Raw genomic sequence first — 22540 nt, forward strand, 5'->3', positions numbered from 1 at the left:
TTACAGAGACCAAGCCCTGTCCCAGGCAGGGACTGTGGGAGAGAGGATGGGGCAGCTACATGAAGGCATTGCTCCTGTCCCCAGGATCACCAGGACACCCTACTGGAGATACAGAGGAGCCAGGCGCTGGATGAAGCAGCGATCAGAATCCAGAGAGTCATGCGAGGCTACAAATACAGGTGCTTGCCCCACCCAAGCCCCCACCCAGCCCACATGCCTGCTCACCATGTCTCTCAGGCATGCCTGAAAGGGAAACTGAGATACAAGGTCCCCTGACCAACAACACTGCAGCCTGTGGGGGCCAGAGAATTCTAAAAGGTTATTGGAATATTTGGAAGAAACAAAATCCACTCTGTAAATTAGAGATGGGATCAGACCACATATATGCTCTGCTCTCAACTACATTTTGATGTTCTGCTTTGATCATCTTAAAGAGCATATGGGCTTAGCTTATGAGGTGGTTTAGTTTTAGAGGGGGTAAAATCCTCTCACTGATCAGTACTTCCATGCATCATATAATAACATTTTGCATTTATGTCAGTGGTCCATAAGTTTGTATCACTTGGTGTCTTCACAGCCATCTTGGTCTCAATAAATACAGTTGACCCCGGACCAACATGGTTTGAATTACGTATGTCCACTGACATGCAGATTTGGTGTTTTGGAGATTTATGACGATCTGAAAGAACTCAAATATGAACCACATAGTTCATAGACAGATCATAGATACTATCAAAAAATTAAGAAAAATATATGAGTACATAAAAATATGTAGATAATAGTCTTTTATCACTTACTAATATCTAAAATACAAAAATCTGTTATAAAACATTAAAAATCATCAAAACATTCCAGGCACAGTGTTGCATGCCTATAATCCCAGTGGTTTGGAAGGCTGAGGCAGGTGGATCACAAGTTCAAGGCTAGCCTTAGCAACTTAACAAGGCCCTAAGCAACAACTTAGCAAGACCCTGTCTCAAAATTTTAAAAAAATTTAAAAGGGCTAGGGATGTTGCTCTGTGGTTAAGCATCCCCTGGGTTCAATCCCTGGTACCACACACACACAAATATCAAAACATACAAAAATAAACTCAGTTCATACATATTGCCATTCACCATCAAGAGACATGCTGGGGCTGTGTTGCAGCTCAGTCGTAGAGCACTTGCCTACCATGCGTGAGGCCCCGGGTTCAATACTCAACACCACATAAAAACAAACCAATAAAATAAAGGTATCATGTTCATCTACAACTTAAAAAAAAAGAGAGAATTGTAAACATAAGATTACAGGATTAAATTATAACTGCATAAAATTAACTGTATACTCATCATATGTTTAAAAATTATAGCCACCTCTTGTGCTATTGTGGGGAGTTGCAAGTTATACTTGGATTTTCAATTGTGCAGGGGGGGCCAGCCTTCCTAACCCCAAGTTGTTCAAGGATCAACTATCTAGTCTATGATGGTTGCACAATGACAAAATCACTTAATAGCACATTTCTCAGAACACACTTGTCATTCAGCAACACATGACTCCACTTGAACTTCACTCTAGGGTTAGCACATCAGCAAGGCCCCTGCTTCACCCCACCTCCACCACTCCAAGGGATTTGTAAGCCCTACTGCATGGCCATGAGCTGGAAACCCAGGCATGAGAAAATGGGGGAAGGGATTTTGTATGAACCTAAATTTCCATTTCTCTGGAATAAATGCCCAAGAATCAATGGCTGGGTCAAATGTTAGTAACATGTTTTGTTTTTAATGAAACCACCAAACTGTTTTTGAAGAAGGGGGCTGTACCAGTTTACTTTCTCACTAGCAATTTATGGGTTTTTCAGTTGCTTTGAGGTCATAATTTTATTTTCATTCAGTTCATTCTCTTGAGATCATAGATTATTTCAAAATATGTTGTTTAGCTTCCAAGTGTTTGGAGATGTTCTTGTTATCTTACTGTTATTGATTTCCAGTTTGATTCCACTGTAGTCAGGGATACAACTGTATATAAGTTAAATTTTATTTAATTTGTTGAGATTTCCAACATGGCCTAGGATGTGATATATCTTGGTAGCTGTTCTGAGGGTGTTTATAAAAACACAGATTCCACTCTTGTTGGGCAGAATTGTTGGGTGAAGTGTTCTAAAAGTGTAGATCAAATCTTCTTGGTCTGTAGTGATGTTGAACTCTAGATTCTTATTTTTTTTTTTAAGAGAGAGTGAGAGAGGAGAGAGAGTGAGAGAGAGAGAGAATTTTTAATATTTATTTTTTAGTTCTCGGCGGACACAACATCTTTGTTGGTATGTGGTGCTGAGGATCGAACCCGGGCGGCACGCATGCCAGGCGAGCGCGCTACCGCTTGAGCCACATCCCCAGCCCCTCTAGATTCTTATTGATTTTTGTTTACTTGTCAATTGTTAAGAGGATGGTGTTGAAATCTCCAACTGTAAGCATGGATTTACCTTTTAAATTTCACTTCTATCAGCTTTGGTTTCCTTTTGTAGTTCTGTTATTAGATGCATATGGACTTGAGATTGCTATGTCTTCTTGGTAGATTTACTTTTTTATCACCATGTAACATCCTTTTGTGTCTCTGGTTTTGTTTGCTTTGTTTTGGTTTTCGCTCTGAAGTCGACTTTACCTGATAGTAATATGGCCATTCCTATCTTATTTTGATTACTATTTCCATGATATTTATTTTTCATCTTTTTTGCTTTTTGCCTAACTATTCATTATATTTTAAGGGAATCTCTTATAAACAGTATGTAATTGGGTCATGACTTTATATCTATTCTGCCAATCTCTGTCTTGCAATTAAAGTATTTAGTCTTTTCACATTTAATGTAATTATGCATGTGATAGCTTGAGTCTCCCATTTTATATTTTTGTTTTCTATTTGTTCTATTTGTTTTTATTTTCTGTTTTCTTTTTCTTGCCTTTCTATGACTTACTTATGCATTTTTTATAATTCCATTTTTTTTGTATGTATTGCCTTCTTTTATATATTAGGGATTGGACTCAGTGGCACTCTACCACTTAGCTACAGCCCATTCTTTTTATTTTTTATTTTGAGTCAGGGTCTTATTAAGTTGTTCTAGCTGGTCTCAAACTTGTGATCCTCTTGCCTCAGCCTATTAAGTGATTTCTTTAGGATATGTGTGTCCTTGATTGGTACCATCATTTTAATACTTCAAGTTAAGTATATAACCTGTTTCTCTCTTGATGTCCATTTGCCCTCTCCCATTTGTAATACAATTTCCTCAAATCTGTCCTCTAGAACTATATCAGACAAGGTTATGAATTTTGCTTCAATTATCAAAATATACTTTTAGAAAACTGCAAAGGAAACCTTATTATGTTTGCTCATATTATTGCTTATTATTTCTTTCATCCTTCCTGACATTCAAGGATTTCTTTTTTTTTATCATTTCTTTTCTATGTAGAGAACTTTCCCAGCCATTATTTTAAGGTACATCTACAGATAATTCTCTTGGTCTTAAATTTTTATTCTTCATCTGAGAATCTTGATTCTTTCTTTATTCCTGAAGGATCTTTCACAGGATATAAAATTCTAGGTTGGCAGCTATTTTCTTTCAGCACTTGGGAGATGTGTCATTTCCTCCTGACCTCCATGGTCTTTGTTGAGAAATCAGCTGTCCTTTGAACTGTGTTTTTCCCTTTTAAGTGATGTGTTGTCTCTTTCCATATTTTCAAGTCTTTCCCCGCCCCTTTGGTTTTCAGAAGTTTGACTTAGATACAGCTTGATGTAGGTTTATTTGAGTTTTCTTATCTTCTTAAATCTATAAGTTATATCTCCTGCCAAATTCATGAGCTTTCCAGTTTTTTATCATTTCTTCAGTTGCTTTTTAGCACCACCTTCTTCTCCTTTCTTTTCATGACCCTGATGACACAAAATATTAGATCTTTTGTTATAGTTCCACATATTCCTGGAGCCCTGTTCATAATCTTTTCATCTATTTTCTTTCTGTAATTTCTACTTTTATTTTTTATTTTTTTGTACCAGGGATTGAACTCAGGGGCACTCAACCACTGAGCCACCTCCCCAGCACTATTTTGTATTTTATTTAGAGACAGGGTCTCACTGAGTTTCTTAGTGCCTCGCCATTGCTGAGGCTGGCTTTGAACTCACGATGCTCCTGCCTCAACCTCCCAAGCTGCTGGGATTACAGGTGTGCATCACCATGCCTGGCTAATTTCTACTGTTCTATGTTTACACTCACTAATCCATCCTCTGCTATCTCCATTCTGTCACACGGCAAGGTTTTTTAAATTATTGTATTTTTCAGTTATAAAATTTCCACTTGGAAATTTAGAAATGGAAATTTATTTTATATCTTTTATTTCTTTACTGAGACTCTTTGTTTTCCAATTTGTTCCTGGTATGTTCACAACTGCCCATGGAAGCATTTTTTAAATGATGGCTAACATCAAGTGTCTTATATAAAATGGAAAAATTTTTGCATATCACATATCCTATATAATTTAAATCATTTCTAAATGACTTATAATACCTATCATAGGGTAAATTCCATGTAAATAGTTGTTATCCTGTATTGCTTAAGGAACAATGACGAGAAGAAAAATGTATGTACAAGTTCAGGACAGACACAATTTGTTCCCATTTTTTTTTTTTTAAATCTGTGAGTGGCTGAATCTGTAGATGCAGAGCTTGTGTAGACAGAGGGCCAACTATGTGTGTGCATGTGTGTGTATGTGCACACACAGGCACATATGAGTGAAATGCACATATTCTAGACAAAACAGCAAAGCTTTTGACTTAGTTAGACTGGGTACGACCCAGGCAGATAAATATTGAAGTTCTTCAGATGGTTTTTAGTATGATTGAAATCTACAGTTCTAAACTTAAGGAAGTCTCTAAAAAAAGGTATTAGAATGGATAAGAAAATTCATTAAGTGTGAAATAAAAGATCTATACGATTCAAGCTCACCTGAGGACATCTCTGTCTCCCTTAGAGACCAACTTTCAGATTCTCCTTTCTGTGTCTCACCCTGGGCTAGTGGCCAGAGTAGGTGGTGGTGTGTGTGTGGTGGTGGGGGGGGTGTCCTGGCAAGGAATAAAATGTTGAGATGGGTTTTATGATTTCATATGTCTTGGCTGGGGGAGGGACAAGGAAGGATTTCTTGATTACTTTAAAAGTTGGACTGTCTTCATTCAGAAATTTGGGTTGTTGACATAAGTGTCATTTTCCTAACCTGGCCGAGCATTTTTTGGTCTATAAAGGCTTTTGAGAAAGTACTGCATGGATTCCTGTTCCCTAACATCTTATTGTCCATCTCCCCTTCCAAATCAGTCCTCACTCTACAAAGGCTTTAAAGATGCCTGGGATTGTCACACACCTCTGGCTTGCATTTCCCCTTTTAGGAAGGAGTTTCTGCGGCAGAGGCGGGCAGCTGTGACCCTCCAGGCAGAGTGGCGAGGCTACTGCAGCAGGAGGAATTTCAAGCTGGTGAGAAAGCTGAGGAGGTCGGGCGGTCAGGGGCAGTAGATCACTAACCGTCCAATAAAAGGCAAAATTTAAAAGTTTGTTTCTCTGCATGAGAGATCTCAAACAGGAAGTGTCCCATCCCTAACAGACATGGAGTATAGATTTAGAACAACCAGACATCAGCACCCCCAGACTCTCCTTGTAGCATAGTCACAAGCCCCATGTTTGTGGGCTTCACAATATTTTCCTGTAGAATGTCGGGCATCCCCTGAGCCGGTCTGAGGCATTCTGTTCTGAATTGAGATAACAACTATCTTTTTCCCAGCTTTCAAGTAACAAAATAAGGAAATGGATTGATTATTCCGTTTCAAGTACTCCTTATTTTTCTCCTAACCAAAGGCACTTGCTAATGAGTATCTGCTCAATCTATGAAGCAGAGTGGCCATGCCCATGCTCTGTTGAACCTCTCTGGATCACTTGTTTTTGTTATGGCCATAATTGTGCTTGTGACATAAAATAATCCCATCAGTAAAACTGGCCTCAGGTCTGCCTGAATTCGATGTTCACAAAGAGTATGATGGTAGCTGATATGCATAGAAAGGCCACTTGGGACCTGTTGCTTTGCATTCATCTTTTCATTTAATATTGGACCAACTCTATAAATCAAGGGCATGAGACATGGAGGAGTTAGGTATATTCCCTAAGAGCATGCAGTTAGCAAGCTGGTTTTCGGATGTGAGTCTGTGTGATTTCCAAGCCCTTGAGCTGATTCGTCTTTAGAAGCTCATCCCAGGGGCTCAGGGACTGCTATGGCCCAGGCAATTTTTGCAGCATAAAGTAGGTGTTTATTCATATCTTAGTTTCTTTCTATTTTAAAGACTCCCTGGGGGATTAGCTTGATGGAGCCAGTCACAGGCCTATACAGGTGTGTTAGCCTACATCCAATAAGGTGGCTGGACTTGGCTGGCAGGTATGAATGAAAATCAAGACTCTGGATTCTAATCGCCCTTGTGAAATCCATGCCAACTCCATCTATGACCCTCAAGAGGCCACTTTATTATTTATGCTATTTAGCAAATGCTTGTTTAGCACTTACTTGCATGGCAGGCTCTCTTCTAAATACTTACAAATAAAACACTCACTTTGTAGGCTCATTCTCATTGGTGTGTATAAGTTTCACACCAGCCCTATAACAAAAAGCAGGTGACTACAAAGCAAACTTGCAAGGTCTGGGCAATGCTGCTGTCTGTTTCCTCCATGGGGCCTTCTGGTTATGAACCCTCCTCTCTCTTGCCTCCACAGATCCTGGTGGGCTTTGAGCGCCTGCAGGCCATTGCCCGAAGTCACCTGCTGATGAGGCAATTCCAGGCCACGCGGCAGAGGATGGTGCAGCTGCAGGCCCGCTGCAGAGGTTACCTGGTACGCCAGCAAATTCAGACCAAGAGGAGAGCTATAGTGACCATCCAGGCACATGCCAGGGGCATGGCTGCCCGGCGGAGCTTCCAGAGGCGGAAAGCCAAGGTAGGTAGTCACCCAGCTTCTTGGGCAGGTGGCATTGGCTGCGGTCCATGTGTTTGAGGGCAAATGGGAAAAATGGATGGCAACATAGAGCTCTCACCAGAAGCTCCTTTGGAAAGTCTTCACTCTCAAGTCAAGATGTTTAAATCTGTTCTAATTATTCGAGAACTCAGCAAGAATACAAGAAGCAAAATAGGAGGCATCTTCTGGGTTGCAATTTAGAAAGGACAAGAGACATCCCTTTCTTCTCCTTGTCCAAAGTTAGGGCAGCAGGGTTCTTCACATCTTCTGGGAAGACTCAATCAGGGGCTCACAATAACAGGGGATAGGCATCAGATCAACCAGATGATGGCCTTTTTCATAGAACCTGGAAGTGAAGCTCCTTGGTCTCTTCCCTTTAGCCTTGGGGACCTTTCTTTAAAGGGGATAATTTCCCTAAAAGACATGGGAAACCTGAGCCAGATGAGCTGTGGAGGGGTCACTGTTCAAAGATCCCTGGTAATAGGATTGTGCATGACAGTTCAGGGGACAGAGAAACACCAAGGGGAGCTGTTGAGTTTCTAGAGGGCTTGAAGAAAAAGGACCAGCAGAGCAGCTCCAAGATGCATGCTCCTGCCTTTCGAAATCTCGCCCTTGCATAATCCTCTTTCTTCCATAGGGTATCTAAGACTCAGCCTCATTCCTTCTTGCTTGGTTCTTTTTGTGATAAAACAGAGTGGATTAGACGACATTTCCTTTTGCCCTCAGATGGAAATTGGGTCTGCTGTACAAACTACCATTACAATAAACAGGGCACATGAAAGAAGAGACCCTCAGACGAGTCAGGAGTGTGCTCCTGAGCTTGAGTGTCCCTGGCCTGGGTGTAAAAACACTCTGACCCTGGGGACCTCCCTGGTAGACCCTTGATGCCCTTTGAATGAGTGGACCCCCCATGGGCCTGAGTAGTGGTTTTGCTGCTGAGATTTGGACTCCCTGGAGTTTCAGGTGGTACCTTGGAGGTCAAGCCAGCAACTGTAAATCCCTAGACCTATGATTATCATTGGGAAGTGAAAAGCTCTGGTTGGTTGATCTCCATTTACCCTAACTATGAAAATTTGTTATTTGGGGGCAAAATAGATTGATTTGGATGAATAACTGCATGACAAATTGTACTTGGCTTCTAAAAGTTACTTGGCCTATGAGGGCAAGCAGAATTGAGTCCCCTGAGCCCAACTGGGCCTGCAAGTCACCTTCTCCCCAATACCTGTGTATGCAGGGACCTCTGGTCATCCCAGTCAAAGAGCAGAAGAGTGAAAATGTTCTCCCTTCCAAGAAGCGCAAGTCCATCTATGATACTGTCACTGACACAGAAATGGTGGAGAAGGTGTTTGGCTTCCTTCCATCCATGATTGGGGGCCAGGAAGGCCAGGCGCCAACTGGTTTTGAGGTAAGACAACCCCAGAGGGAAATGGGAGAACCTGCCCAGCCCCTGATCTCAATCAACCCCTTGGCTTCTTTGAAGAAGCTGCCAGGGTGGGTGGCCAAGGAAGTTCTGCAGCCCTGGGTGATTGTGCAGAAAAGGAGAACCAGCATGCATTTCTGTGGTCAACCCTTTGGAGCCAGGCAGCTTTCTCCCCTACAAGACATCCTGGAGCCTCTTCTGTGTAAATGAATGCTAGGGAGCTTTCAATCAGGCAGCACCTCCCACCTATATGTGGAGCGTTGGAGGCTGTTGCTTTGTACAATGAGACTGGGGAAGCTGAAATGCAGAGAGGACCAACCCTGAAACAGGAGGATGTGATGTCTGAGGCTGGTGGTGGTGGGGATATGGAAGAGGGTAGGAAGGGCAGTGTCCCAGGGCTGTCCTATAGACCCTCACTATACCCTGCTCTGGGTCCCAAGACCCAGTGACCTAGGTACTTTCCCTCTGTTGGTATTCAAAACCTCAGCCCTCCTCCTGTACCTTCACTCTGTATAGTCAGGGGTGGGGTGGGGGCTGGGATCACCTCCTCAGGGGAAGCCCTGTCCCTGTCCTATTGGGCCTGCAGGGAGGTATGGAGGAGGGCTGGAAGTAGGAGTATAGAGGTCCTGTGTCTGCAGAGCAGGATGCTCAAGGTCATGCATACAATGGCCTACTATATCGGTGAAGATCTCAGACTCTAGGGGGCTGGGTAAGTGGACAAGAAAATGCCAACCAAGTCACAGAGCCTGGCAGGGCCAGGCTAGCATGGAAAACGGCCTAGGAGCATGGATTCCTCTGGATGGACAGAGGCATTCTTCAATCCAAGAATGCCCACTATCATCACCACTGTTAAACATTGTATTGGAGGAACTAAACAATGCAATAAGACAAGAAAAATAAATAACAAATACAGATCAGGAAGGAATAACACTCTCATCTGCAGAATAATGTGTTTGTCTTAGAAAAATCTCAAAGAAGCTAGAGACAAATTATACAAATTAGAGTTCAGTAAGGTTACTAAACTTTACTAAAGGTTATATTGATCATATATAATCTTAGGTAACCTTACTGGATATAACTTTACTGGCAGATAGCAAGATGGACCTCTCTAAAGCTCCCTATCCCCTAGCATTGCTCATCCCACTGGGTAACTAATCAACAGCTTGGTTGTTATCTAAAATGATCCATATCTTTCCTCACTGACCCCAGGATCTGGAAGTGAAGACCCAGAAGAAACTACCCGAGATTGACCTGGATACAGTCCCCATGTTGAAAGAGCCAGAGGAGGATGTGGATGGCCTGGCTGAGTACACCTTTCCCAAGTTTGCTGTGACTTACTTCCAGAAATCAGCCACCCATACACATATCCAGCGGCCCCTACGATACCCACTACTCTACCACGAGGATGACACAGACTACTCGGTAGCCATGGTTCCCTAGTTTCTAGTGACTCATAACACCCCCCAGAGCTCAGAGTTTGAGTTGTGGTTCAGAGGGAATAAGGAAGGGGCCTGGGATACTGTGGGCCTCAGTACTGAGACTGAGTTCCAGCCCAACCTTCTGTTTTGCTCCCCCAGGCTGCCCTGGCCGTGTGGAACATCATACTGAGGTTCATGGGTGACCTTCCAGAGCCAGTGCTGTATGCCAAGAACAGTCTGAGTGGCAGCCCAGTGATGCAGCAGATCCACAACACACTGGACAAGGAGAGCGGACCCAGGGGTCCACAGCATGGATCTGCACAGGTGCATGGTGTGAGGATGGTAGGCAGGTATCCACCAGGTCTCAGGCCTCAGAAAGCTGGACCTGGAGCCCCCTCAGCAACATCACCCATGAGCCCAGCCCCCAAGCACCCAGGTGTTTTCAGTTTTGAATTGCACTCAAGAACTCGTGAAGTGAGGATCACCCCCCATTTGAATCACACAATCTTTAGTGGAGAGGGTCCCCTAGACTCTGAATATCAGTTTGACTTGAGCCTAACTCAAATGTACATAACAATAGTAATAACAGGAAATGTTATGAACAGCCTGATGTGTGCCAGTGGCTTCTCTTAATTTAATTCTCAATTGGGCTAACCCTACAAGGTAGGGATCCTTATTTTTATTTCAAGCTAAAGAAATAGAAGTAAAATAACTTTCCACAAAAATCACAATGAACACATGTGTGGGAGCTTAGCTTTGAAACCATCCTTGACCCATATTCTATCCTTCCCTGTTAAGTCTCATTTATTTTTGATCAGACATCCTTTCTAAGGCCCAGTTTCACAAGGTAACTTAGTGAAACTAACCAAGAACAGTCCAAAGGAATTAAATAGCAGTAACAGCACTCGGAAGTTCACCAGGAATCCATAGGAATCTAAGGAATCCACAGGAATTCAAGAGTGCCCCACATGCCAGATGACTGATACCTGGGAGGTCCCATGTACAGACTAACTTCATAGAAATCTAAGGGATTCTGCAGCCCCAATTGCATAGCCAAACCATCCCAGGCTCAAGCCCTAACTCCCTGACCTCTGGAGACATAAGTTCTACAGAGCATATTAGATATCTACTGCTGTGTAACAAATTACCTCAAAACATAGCAGCTTAAAACAGTATGTATTTATTATTTCACACTGTTTCTGAGGGTCAGGAGAAGCTTACCTGGTCATTTCTGACTCAGAGTCTCTCATGAGGTTGCTATCAAGCTGTCAATATGGGCTGGAGTCATCTGAAAGCTTGACTGGGGCTGAAGTAGAGTCCATTTCCAAGATATTGCACTCACATGACTCTTGGCAGGATGCCTCAGTTCCATGATATGTGGGCCTCTCCACAGACCTACCTGAGCATCCTTACAATATGGCTTCCCCCAAGATGAGTAATTCAAGAAGGAAAGCAAGAAGATGCAATGTCTGATCTTCGAAGTCCTATACCTTGTGGGGTAGGGAGGAACACAGGGCAGGAATGCTGAGGGGTAGTAATAATTGGAATTCACCTGGGAAGCTGATGAACCCTCAAGGAAAGGACTCTTCAGAGGCAGTCGAGCCTTGTTGCTCTTCTGAAGGGTGAACACAGAGGGACACAGATCTGATTTCCCAGAGGTTGGAGCTCAGGTTTTCCTTTCCGCATGTGTTCATTTAATACCTGAATTGTGCACCACTCACAGAGTGGGGCCAAATAAGCTCCACCTGCCCTCACAGAGCTTTTAGCCCATGTATTTCACATTCACTTCCTGTGCCAAACCCCAGCTTTACCCCAGCCAGAGATGGTGCCCAGTCCTAGAGCTGGGCTGATCCCAACCCAAGCTGACTCCTACTATTAGCTTTCATGATGCCATCATGACAAGCTGCAGACCCTGCCTAAGGAGACGAAAAAAACTTAAAGGCTAGGGGCAAATCCTTCCCCATCGATTTTATGAATTGGCCAGGAAATGGCTGAGGGGGGCACTTGTCTACTGTAAATGGCTATAGGATTAGCAGCACCAAGGGACTGCTCAAGTGTGCACTCCTCTGGTAACTTTTTCCACAGAAACTGAGCCAGAAGGACAGAGGAACCAAAGGCATCTCCTCCATGAAGTTGAAGCGGTCCTCCAGGATCACAGGCCAGGTAAGCCCAGGGCCAGGGGACTCAGTCCTCTCCCAGCTCTGCCACCAGCCTGCTGCAGGGTTCCCAAGCTATGGCTTCCATCCTCACATGTTGGTTTCCTCCTTGGCAAATGGGGAGAATCACAGCTATCCTAATGGCCATCTTTGGGCTTCAAGGTGGCCAGCCAGTTGAACATCGGAGAGGAGCCATTTGACCTTGATGGCCCCATCTCAGAACGACCCATGTCCAACCTGGAGAAGGTGCACTTCATTGTGGGCTACGCCATTCTGCGACCTGGCCTCAGGTCAGTCCCCACTCCCACCTCACCCCTGTTCAGAGCATCAGGTCCCCTTACTGGTCCTCAAACCATGGTAACAACCTCATCTTCTGCCCCCAAATAACTGCTTCTCTCCTTGCTCCCTGGCCTAGGGCCTGCAGGCTGGCTCCCAATGCAGCAGATGTTGCAGCCACTGAGGGTTCTCTACTTGTTCATTAAGAAAACCAAGGAACAAACCTCGTTTTAGGAAAACAGATTAATCATGAGCTATGGATTCATTTTAGAACAGACTTTAATGCAGGATGGTGTGTGTGTGTGTGTGTGTGTGTGTGTGTGTGTGTGTGTGTATTTATGCAAATTTACTTCATATGCAATTTGCTTTATATGAATTAGGTTTTCATATAAATATGTATACTGATTTAAGGGATTGTATTTTAGAGGTTTGCTTACCTTAAGTTATTATTTTTAACCAAATTTGAGGAAATTTAACCATAATTTCTTCAAAAATTATCTTTCTCTTTTCCTCTCTCTCTTCTCCTCTCCTTTCCCCTACCCACATCAAATTCTAATTAAACTTATATAAGGCTTTTTGCTACTATCCCTCAAGTTCCTGAGGATCTTTTTGTATTTTCCTTCTTTTCTCTCTGTTCTTTAGATTGGGCAATTTCTGTTGATTAATCTCTAAATTCACTGATCTCTGTCTTCTCCAATCCACCATTAAACCATTCAAGAGGTTTTTTACTTGGAGTGTTCTATTTTAAGTTATATTATATTATTATAGTTTTCTTGATTTTTAAAAAATATTTTTAGTTGTAGTTGAACACAATATCTTTATTTTATTTATTTATTTTTATGTGGTGCTGAGGATTGAACCCAGCACCTTGCATGTGCTAGGCAAGTACTCTACCGCTGAGCCACAACCCCAGCTTGATTATTTTTTACATTCCTATTTCTTTACCAAGGTTTCCTATTTGTTCATTCATGATGAGTGTAGTTTCTTTCACATCACTGAGAATAGTTACCAGAGTTTTTAAGCCTTTTCTGAAAATGTAACATGGAGGTCATATTTGAGTCTGTGTCCATTGCCATTCTTTTTCTCTTGATGATGGTCGTGTTTTCCTGTTTCCCCTTCAGTTTAGTACTGGAGGATACATTTAGAGACTGAATTCTGTTATATTCTTTCAAAGAGTGTTGATTTTTTTTTTGTTTTGGCAGCAGTTAATTTGGCTGGATTGAAATTGTGAGCAGCAGATGAAATCCTTGTTAAGTCATTTTAGCCTCAGCTAGCCTGCTAGGATATACTCCACCATTCATGATAAGGTGTCAGCCAGCAGTTTAGAAAAACTTTATATACAAAATTGAGATTCTCCTTCTGTGGTTTTCTTCATTCCAGGATTTTCTTTCTCACTTTCAAGTTGCTATGGGGACCTCAAACTCTGTTCTCTGATTCTTCTAGCCAGTAAGACTATAGATAACTTCTACCCATGTTTTAGCTGTCTGCATTGACACCATCGACTGGAAAACTCTTCTAATTAGTTGATTCTGTTGGTAATTGCCCCTTGATAATCCTTACCAGCCACCATACCTTCCAATATGGCAGACACATAAAAGCTATGTCCAAATGGGTGCATGACGGGTTATTCAGATAACTCCTACAGATGGACCCATGCAGTCCTGATATCCACCTTGTGCTGAAACCTTGCTAATCCTTTAAGGGTTCCTGTTGACTCTAGCTGCAGGTAGAACATCCCACAGTCATTTACTGCTAGGAATTTCTGGAATAGTGAGCTGCCTAAAGTTCAGCTCATGGCATCCTCCTGGTCAACAGGAAACTCATGCATGTCCCACCAAATAATATAGATGCAGTTCCCAGTCCCTGAGTATTCTTTCTTCACCTTGCCAATCGAGATGGGCTCGGATCTCCTGAAAGAAGCAGCCTTTAGTCTCTTTGTTCACAGAGGTCCTCAACTTGAAGGAACCAAGTCAAAATCTACAAGAATTTTTTCACTGTGCTCCATTACAATGCACTAGGGGTGGGCAGTGAGCTCTGCCTCAGATGGGAAGTGGGATAGGTCTCATCTCTGGAAAATAGCTCCATCCTTACTGATAGTCCTTCTGGAGTCTCCCTCACTCTCATCACTTGCAAGTAGTGGAAATGAGCCATAGATCTGTCTCCTCCATGAAGTGCCTTCTGAAGTCACCTTTCAAATTTCTCACCTTCCCTTATATAGGCTGGAGGTGGCATGCTAGACTGGTTCTGCCATCTTTTAGCAAATTCTACAAGATTGTCTCTAGAATGTTGGATATTAACATCCATTTGTCCTTGGCTCTGGGGTTATAACCAAATTCTAAGACAAAGCAAATGCTGCATTCCATATGTATTATGCATTCAATATATACTTATTGAGTTCCTGCTCAGGGTGGGGCCTTTGCCTGAGGGTTAGGGATCATAGATGAAGAAAACACATCTCTATCCTTGAAGAATTCACCCTTTATTTGGTGAGTGTGTTAGTCAGTTTTCCATTACTGTAACCAAATACCTGAGATAACCAACTCATAAGGGAGAAACATTTCTTTTGGATCATGATTTCTGAAGTTTCTGAAATCCCTTGATCCTGTTGTTTGGGGCCAATGGTGAGGCAGAGCACTTGGTGGAGAGAGGTGCTCATCTCATGGCAACCAAAAAGCAAAAAGAAAGAGAGGAAGGATTGAAAGTCCCCAAATCCCTTTCAAGAGCACACCCCCAATGACCTCACTTCCTCCCACTAGGCACCACCTCTTAAAGGGCCCACCGTCTTTCAACAGCACCACAGGCTGGTGACCAAGCCTTCAACACATTGGCCTTTGGAGGGCATTTATCCAAACCATGGCAGAGAGCATGAGAGAACCAGGAAACCCACCATGAGAGTAAATGCTCAAAAGTGGGTAGGCTCACATCCAGTGAGGATACCAAGAAAAAGTGCTCTTAATGCCCCGCTGGGCCAGGCTAAGTGCAAAGGAGACAAGGCCTCAGGGTAGAAGGAGAAATTAATGTCTGAAATAACTGAAGCTGGGGGAAATGAGCCGATCGGCTTATACAGAGAAGCAGGGCAGAGGAGGCTGAGAGCAGTCACGCAGGGGTAAAGCAGAGGGGGTAAGTCAGAGCAAAGGCCTGAGGGGCAAGGTGTCTGGGAGGGAGGGCTGAGAACTGGGGCCTCAATGAACCAGGCAGAGAGGTCTGAAGGGAGTGGGACAGGGGAAAACATCAGTGGGAGGGCGGCCTCCAGTGCTGGAGGGGTGCCCTGAGCAGGAGACCTCACCCAGAGGTGCAGAGAGACCCTGTGCCCAGGCTCCTGTCTCTCCACTCCCCCCGAACAAATGCCCAGCCTGCCCTCCCAGTGTCTGCTGTGTCTTTCAGGGATGAGATTTACTGCCAGATCTGCAAACAGCTCTCGGGAAACTCCAGGAAGAGCAGCACGGCCCGGGGCTGGATCCTGCTCAGCCTCTGTCTGGGCTGCTTCCCACCCTCGGACAGATTCATGAAGGTGCGGAGGGCCAAGGGCAGGGCTGGGGAGGCAGGGGACAGGTTACAGCAGCAGCATAAGTAGGCTCTGGGCCAGGGTTTCCCAAACCCTCAGGCCAATGGGCAGCTCTCCTCTGGTCCTCTGTCTCCTTGTCTATACCAGAAAGCACTCACTGGTATAGACCTGGCTCCTTCCCATCCCTATCCAGGCTCTGCAAGGCCATTGCCCCGTGGCTCAGGCACCAGGACAACTCGACTTCCAGACAGTTGTCCAGGGAGTGAGCCCCTACCTGATACTGGCCACAGTACCTGCTTCTACTCCTTAGAATTGAATGTGGATGTTGGTTGGCAGAAGCCTGCAGATATTAGAGGCCTCAGACTTCACTGTCTCCATAAACCTTTTGGTTCTGAGATAAAAGTAAAATGTGGAATACAGGCAATCAGAACTGAAAATAAAGTCATTCTCACACCCAGAGGTGGGGGGGTACCGAGGATTTGAACTCAGGGACATTTGACCACTGAGCCACATCCCCAGCACTATCTTGTATTTTATTTAGAGGCAGGGTCTCGCTGAGTTGATTAGTGCCTTGCCGTTGCTAAGGCTGGCTTTGAACTTGCAATCCTCCTGCCTCAGCCTCCTGAGCCACTGGATTACAGGCGTGTGCCACCCCACCTGGCTTCCATTAGTATTTTCTTTTGGCCTCTGTGGTATTACAGTGTCATACTTACAGTCAAATGGAAAACACTCACTCTGTGTCGCTGTGGGGACATCAGGAACCATGTTCACCCTGGGCATTGGTTCTGAGCACTTAAGCCACTGTGATGTCAGTAAACCCTTTCAGGTAGTATTTCCCCACTCACCTCCATGGGGCAAAAAGATTTTCAACACTGTGTGTGTGTGTGTGTGTGTGTGTGTGTGTGTGTGTGTGGTGCTGGGGTTTGAGCCCAGGGGCTTATGCATGCAAGGCAAGCACTGTACCAACTGAGTTATATCCCCAAGCCTCCGCACAGTTTTGTTTTTGTTGTTGTTGTTGTCAAGTACATTTTGGATGCAGACTCTCCTAGATTTTTCTTTTAATTTTCTCCACTATTTTTTCTGCTGCTATAAACTGCCAACCTGCTCCTCAGGTATCTATCCATTTCTAGTCCTCTTCATGATGAATGGAGAGTGCCCATCTGAACACATCTTTCTAAACGGAGGATGATAATTTTAAAAATCTGTAGAAAGTCAACATTGAGCTGCCTTCTGAATGTCTCCTCTCTTCTCCCTTCTTCACCCCCCAGTATCTGCTGAACTTCATTGGTCAAGGGCCAGCAGGCTATGGGCCCTTCTGTGCTGAGCGCCTGCGGCGTACCTACGCCAATGGGGTGCGGGCAGAGCCTCCCACCTGGCTGGAGCTTCAGGTAGGACTGGAAGGGTGGGAGGTGGGCAGCGTAGGGAGATGCAGCTCCTTTGGTTCCTGTGGCATGGCTGCGGGGTGACTTTGTTCACAGCATTCTTCCACCTCCTCGAGGGTACCTTCATGGTCCCTGTGAACCCCTGTGGAGCTCAGCCTCTGCTAGCATAGCCCAAGCTTCAAAGCTGCTCTCAGCCTCTCTAAATCCATAGTAAAATGGTGCATTATAATTATATGCAATAGTGGGATTCATTGTGACACATCCATTCATGCACATAACATAACTTAATCAGCTTCATTCCCCTTTCTCTCCCCTCCTTCCTCCCCCTGATCTGCTCTCTTGACTCTGCTGGCCTCCCTTCTATTTTTTTTTCAATTAGTGCATCATAATTATACATAAAAGTGGGATTCACTGTGTTGTAATCAATCATCCATGGGCACAGCATGGTCTGGCTGATTTCATTCCCAGTACCTCCCCTTTCTCCTCTCTCCTCCCTCCCCATCAATCCCCTTCTACTGTTTTTTCTTCTAATTTCACAAGATCCCTTTTTTATTCCTTTTTCCTCTCTAGCTTCTCCCTATTAGAATATTTGACCCTTGACTTTCTGAGTCTGGTTTATTTCACTTAGCGTGATATTCTCCAGTTCCATTCATTTACCAGCAGATGCCATATTTTCCTTCTTCTTTATGGTTGATAAAACACCATTGTGTATATGTAACACATTTTCTTTATCCATTCTACAGTTGACGGGCACCTAGGCTGGTTCTGTAACTTGGCCATTGGGAATTACACTGCTATAAACATTCTCTTATGGCCTATTAATTGAAGGGGAAAAATAAATCTGACACACTCATTGGTATGGCCTTGTAAAGGGCTGCTAATTGTTTTGAGTTACTCCTCCCTGGGCATTTGCACTTTCATGAAAGTGATGGCATTGCTGTTGGGAGCAGGTGCCCCTCTCTACTTGTTTTGGCAGCTGGGACACCTACGAGTTCTTGAGGTATCCTCAGAAAGGATCACTCTGGTGAGCCAGGGTGGAGGTGGCATCCCCAGCACCGGCTCTGCCTGCATCTCTGGTCCCAGCCCATGCCTGGAAGGTGCTCACCCATGTGACCCTGCAGTGTCCTATCCTGGGGCCTGTGGGTCACCTCTAGCCATACCTCCTCCCTGTTCTCACCGACCTCCCAAGTCCACAGGGCTCTCTCTCATGCATCCTAGAATTGTAGGTGAACTTGTAGCTGTGAGTGTTCACAGTGTGGTGCACAGGATCTGAGAACCTGGAAATGTTCTGGAGGACTCACCTTCTGAATCTGAGTCACTTAACCTTACCAAGCACCAGGTTCTCACCTAGAAGTGGACCATTATGGCATACAGGCTGGGCCCACAGGGATACTGAGGCAAACTTGGAGATGCCCACAAATCACCAGATGTACAGGCAATGTTGTTTTTGCCCTTGGCGGGAGCCATGAACCTAAATGTTGTTAACTGCATGCTGAGACATGGCCGACCCTGAAGGTCCTGTTCTCAGGAACCCACAGCGATGGGCGGGGGGTGGGGGGGACAGTCAGGAGAGAAGGGAGGTGGGGCAAGGTGATGGACTAACCTCCAGTCCAAGGCTCTGGGAGCTCCAGGACAGCTGAGCTCAGGCTCCCCGAGGGGAGAGGGCCTGAGTCCTCATCTGTCCCCAGGCTGTCAAGTCCAAGAAGCACATCCCCATCCAAGTCATCTTGGTGACTGGGGAGAGCCTAACCGTCATGGTGGATTCAGCCTCCACATCACGAGAAATCTGCCAGCACATTGCCCAAAAGAAGGGCCTCAGAGATCACCTGGGCTTCTCCCTCCAGGTCGCTGTGTATGACAAGGTAAACACCCGCTGCCCCTCTGCTGCTGGCCTCCCCCCCATACCTGGACCAGAGTGTCCTGAAGCTGGGGTCTTCACACCAACCTGGCTCTTGCACCTCCTCCTAGCTGCTAGACACACTCACAAGGGGGTGTGTATGCACACACACACACACACACACACACACACCAGGCAGCCTGACAACAGGCAACTGTCCTCACCCAGCCCAGCAGCTGCTCACCTTGTCACTTCCCCCACACTCACAGCAGCCTCCTGCAGCAGACAGGGCCCAGCCCACCTGAACCCCCACAGCCCTCACCCTCAGACTCGGACAGACACCAGTCAGCCAACCAACATGTCATGGCCCAAATCACACCCGCATCCATCTCGGCCTCCGTTGGAAGGGGCCAGCAGAGAGGTGTTTTGGGGACCAATGGACAGGCCTTATAGAGAGGTCCTTCAGGTGTCCAAATGGACTCAGCAGCATCCACCCAGCCCACAGTGGGCCCTGAGAGTTCTGGTCCCTGTCTTCCACATGCTGTGCTGAGGGTGGGTGTCCTCGTGGGGCGAGACACACAGCAGCTGCTAACCTTTACTGCCCCGGATTCTGTCCTCAGTTCTGGTCCCTGGGCAGCGGGCGTGACCACGTGATGGACGCTGTGGCCCAGTGTGAGCAACTGGCCCAGGAGAAGGGCGCAAGCCAGCGCCAGTCACCCTGGCGCATCTACTTCCGGAAGGAATTCTTCACCCCCTGGCACGACTCCCAGGAGGACCCTGTCAGCACCGAGCTCATTTACCGGCAAGTCCTCCACGGAGTCTGGTCTGGCGAGTACAGCTTTGAGAAGGTGAGGGGACCTGAGGAAGGATCCAGGGCTGGCCCAGGTTGAAGCCATCAGAAGATCCTCCACAGAGTGGGCCCTCAGCCAGGATCAGAAGCAGTGTAGAAAGTGGTGGGCAGGAGGCAGAGGGCAGAGGCAGGAAGGTGGTCACAGGGGAACAAGTCCTGGGGCCTCCACTGGATACAACTGTCCCTTCCTGTTCTGGTTTCCATTTCCTCCTCCCTTGGGCCACAGGTTTGCTCAGGCATCTGAGGCCTTTAAGCTCCAGGCCTTCCTGACCTCTGGCAGTAACTGTTTATGGAGTAGCAGGACCTGGTGGTAGGAACATGAACATGACCTTAGAGCTCAGGCAGCCGAGTTCAAGTCCCAGTCTACATCTCTGGGACAGTGTGAACTTGGGGAGTCCTGATACCTCCCCAAGCCTTGGGTCCACATCTGGAGTGCCAACAGCTCTTGGCATAGGGCAGTTGTGGGTGACTGAGGGTGGCGGAAGATGAGGGTGTGACTGAAGTTATGGGAACAGCAGGTGCCAACCTCCCTGTGCCAAATCAAGAGGACCAGCAGCAGGCACGGAAATCTCAGAGTCCTTTCTAGAAGGGTCATGGTCAGGGAATGGCAGGGCCATTTCTATAAGATTTTGGTTTCCCAGATAGAAGGACTACCTGGGTCCCTCCCATGCTGGGCCATGCAAGTGCCTTACACAGGACCTTGATCTGGCTGAGTCTTTGCAGAAGCCCTGAAGGGCAGCCTCCTGTGGCAAGGGAAGACAGGGAAAGGGCCCTTACCCATTTATGCCAAGGTCACTGGGATTACCTGCTGCCAACAGGAGCAGCTGAGGACACTCTCTTGTCCTACCTCATCTGCTGGTCAGCGTGCTGAGGCAAGAGCTGGTCACGGGGTGGGTGCATCACAGGAGACGGTGGGCTCACTCGCTTCCCCTCAGCTCCATGTCTGACCCCTGGCTATGCAGGAAGAAGAGCTGGTGGAGCTGCTGGCCCGGCACTGCTACGTGCAGCTTGGTGCTTCCCTGAGGGGTAGAGCTGTCCAGGAGCTGCTGCCTGGCTGTGTCCCCTCCAAGCTGTACAAGACCAAGCCCCCAGAAAAGTGGGCTAGCCTTGTCACTGATGCCCATACCAAGGTCAGCCTGCACCCCGGTGCTCAGTTCTCCTTCAGGGAGGGTGGTGGCGGTTGGGGGAGGGGTGGACTAGGTTTGCCAAGGTAATGAATTCTTCCCCATGACCCCCAACCCACTGCCAAACAGGGTGTTTTAAACCTGAGAGTTTAGTCCAGATGCAATGTTTAAACAGGTTCATGCAGTTCAACGCCTTATCATGGCCCCTGCCACTCACCCCTTCTCCTTCCCCATTTTATCTGGTTTGTACTGCGGTGCCTGTTTGGGCCCTGGCCTGTTGGCACAAGAGAGCATCCATGGCTAACAGCTGACCATGACCTTGCCTTAGCACCAGGCCTGTCCTCAGGGTCCCCCTCTTCCTGCCCCCAGGCACACGAGAACTTCTTGGCCAGAGTGTATGGACATTGTAAATACTGGACATACACATTGAATATGGCCAAATCACCCTTCAGATATGATGTACCCATTTTTATTCCCAAAGCCAGTATACAAATATTACCCAGCCACTTTTTAAAGTAGCAAAAAGAGAAATAACTGTTGATCTGACAAAAAGTGAAAAGAAAGGTTAGCAGGACCTCAGAGCCAGTTATAGGCACAGAGCAATAAAGATGGGAAGAGAACAGGGTGGGGGGTGGGGAGAGGCATGCTAAAGGAGGAAGGAACTAGAGGAGAAGATAAAGATGGAGGTTCCTGCAAGAGGCCCCCAAATACGCAGAAGTCCAGAAAAGAAAAACAAAAATGCCCAGGACCTGGGTACACAGGAAGGACCCCGCATGAATGAAGCAGGACACAGATCCATAGATAAAACAAGCCCAAGCTGGGGCCCTGGGCACCTGGGCATGCATGCCCCACCTATGCTGAGAGCCGCTCCACCCAACATGGGCTGTAGCCTCTGGCATCTGATTCTAATGAGGGGAAGGCCTCTCACTTCCCAAAATCACTTCCTTAAGGGTTCTTTCCTAGAGGTTCTAATAGAGTTGGGCCAACCTTCCACTTCCAGTATCCCTGACCAAGCCCCGGCTTCCTTTAGGTAGAGGTTTTGCAGAATGACCCATCAAATAATCACCTTAGTACTGGGGAGGGATCAGCTAGGGGAGGCAGGGAGAATGGAGATAATGCCTGCGATCTCCTACAGGCCCCGTACACCCAGACCCGAGCCACGACGTTGGCTGTGCAGGAGCAGGTGGTGGACACTGCCCTTTTGCAGTGGCCACTCCTCTTCTCCCGGCTCTTTGAAGTCACCACGCTGTCTGGTAACAGTCCCTGATAGGAGGAAGGTGGATATGGATTGCACACCCTTGGGGCAAGCCATGGCCTTCACTCTGCGGTCTCCTCTGGCCAGGTCCCCGCCTCCCCAAGACACAGCTGATCTTGGCTATTAACTGGAAGGGGTTGTACTTCCTGGATCAGCGGGAGAGGGCGCTCCTGGAACTCTCCTTCCCAGAGATCATGGGTCTGGTCACCGACAGGTGGGAGCTCCCAAAGGATGAGGCCCTAAAATCTCTCCCTTCCCAACTTCAGTCCCTGGGGGCTCTGGAAAGATGGGGGGGCAGTGGGTGGTCATTGGAATG

At 46.2% G+C, this 22540-nt stretch overlaps 1 protein-coding gene across 2 annotated transcripts in view; it reads left to right on the forward strand.

Annotated features, from left to right (window-relative positions):
* The window catches only part of MYO7B (myosin VIIB), a gene marked incomplete at its 5' end in the record, with an annotated part of 67489 nt that overhangs the window by 34916 nt on the left and 10033 nt on the right, over nt 1-22540 (forward strand). The window contains 15 exons of one of the 2 annotated variants that reach the window (XM_081261830.1): nt 85-179; nt 5399-5483; nt 6765-6983; nt 8236-8406; nt 9631-9843; nt 9999-10163; nt 11925-12002; nt 12158-12285; nt 15656-15782; nt 17045-17164; nt 18847-19020; nt 19616-19843; nt 20808-20975; nt 22105-22222; nt 22312-22438. In XM_081261830.1, the coding sequence (XP_081117956.1) occupies nt 85-179; nt 5399-5483; nt 6765-6983; nt 8236-8406; nt 9631-9843; nt 9999-10163; nt 11925-12002; nt 12158-12285; nt 15656-15782; nt 17045-17164; nt 18847-19020; nt 19616-19843; nt 20808-20975; nt 22105-22222; nt 22312-22438 (2216 nt within the window). The remainder of the gene's footprint in view (nt 1-84; nt 180-5398; nt 5484-6764; nt 6984-8235; nt 8407-9630; nt 9844-9998; nt 10164-11924; nt 12003-12157; nt 12286-15655; nt 15783-17044; nt 17165-18846; nt 19021-19615; nt 19844-20807; nt 20976-22104; nt 22223-22311; nt 22439-22540) is intronic. The other variant, XM_081261831.1, reaches the window with a different exon arrangement.

Source organism: Spermophilus citellus, assembly GCF_964194105.1.
Source record: "Spermophilus citellus genome assembly, chromosome: 11".
Taxonomy (NCBI): Eukaryota; Metazoa; Chordata; class Mammalia; order Rodentia; family Sciuridae; genus Spermophilus; species Spermophilus citellus.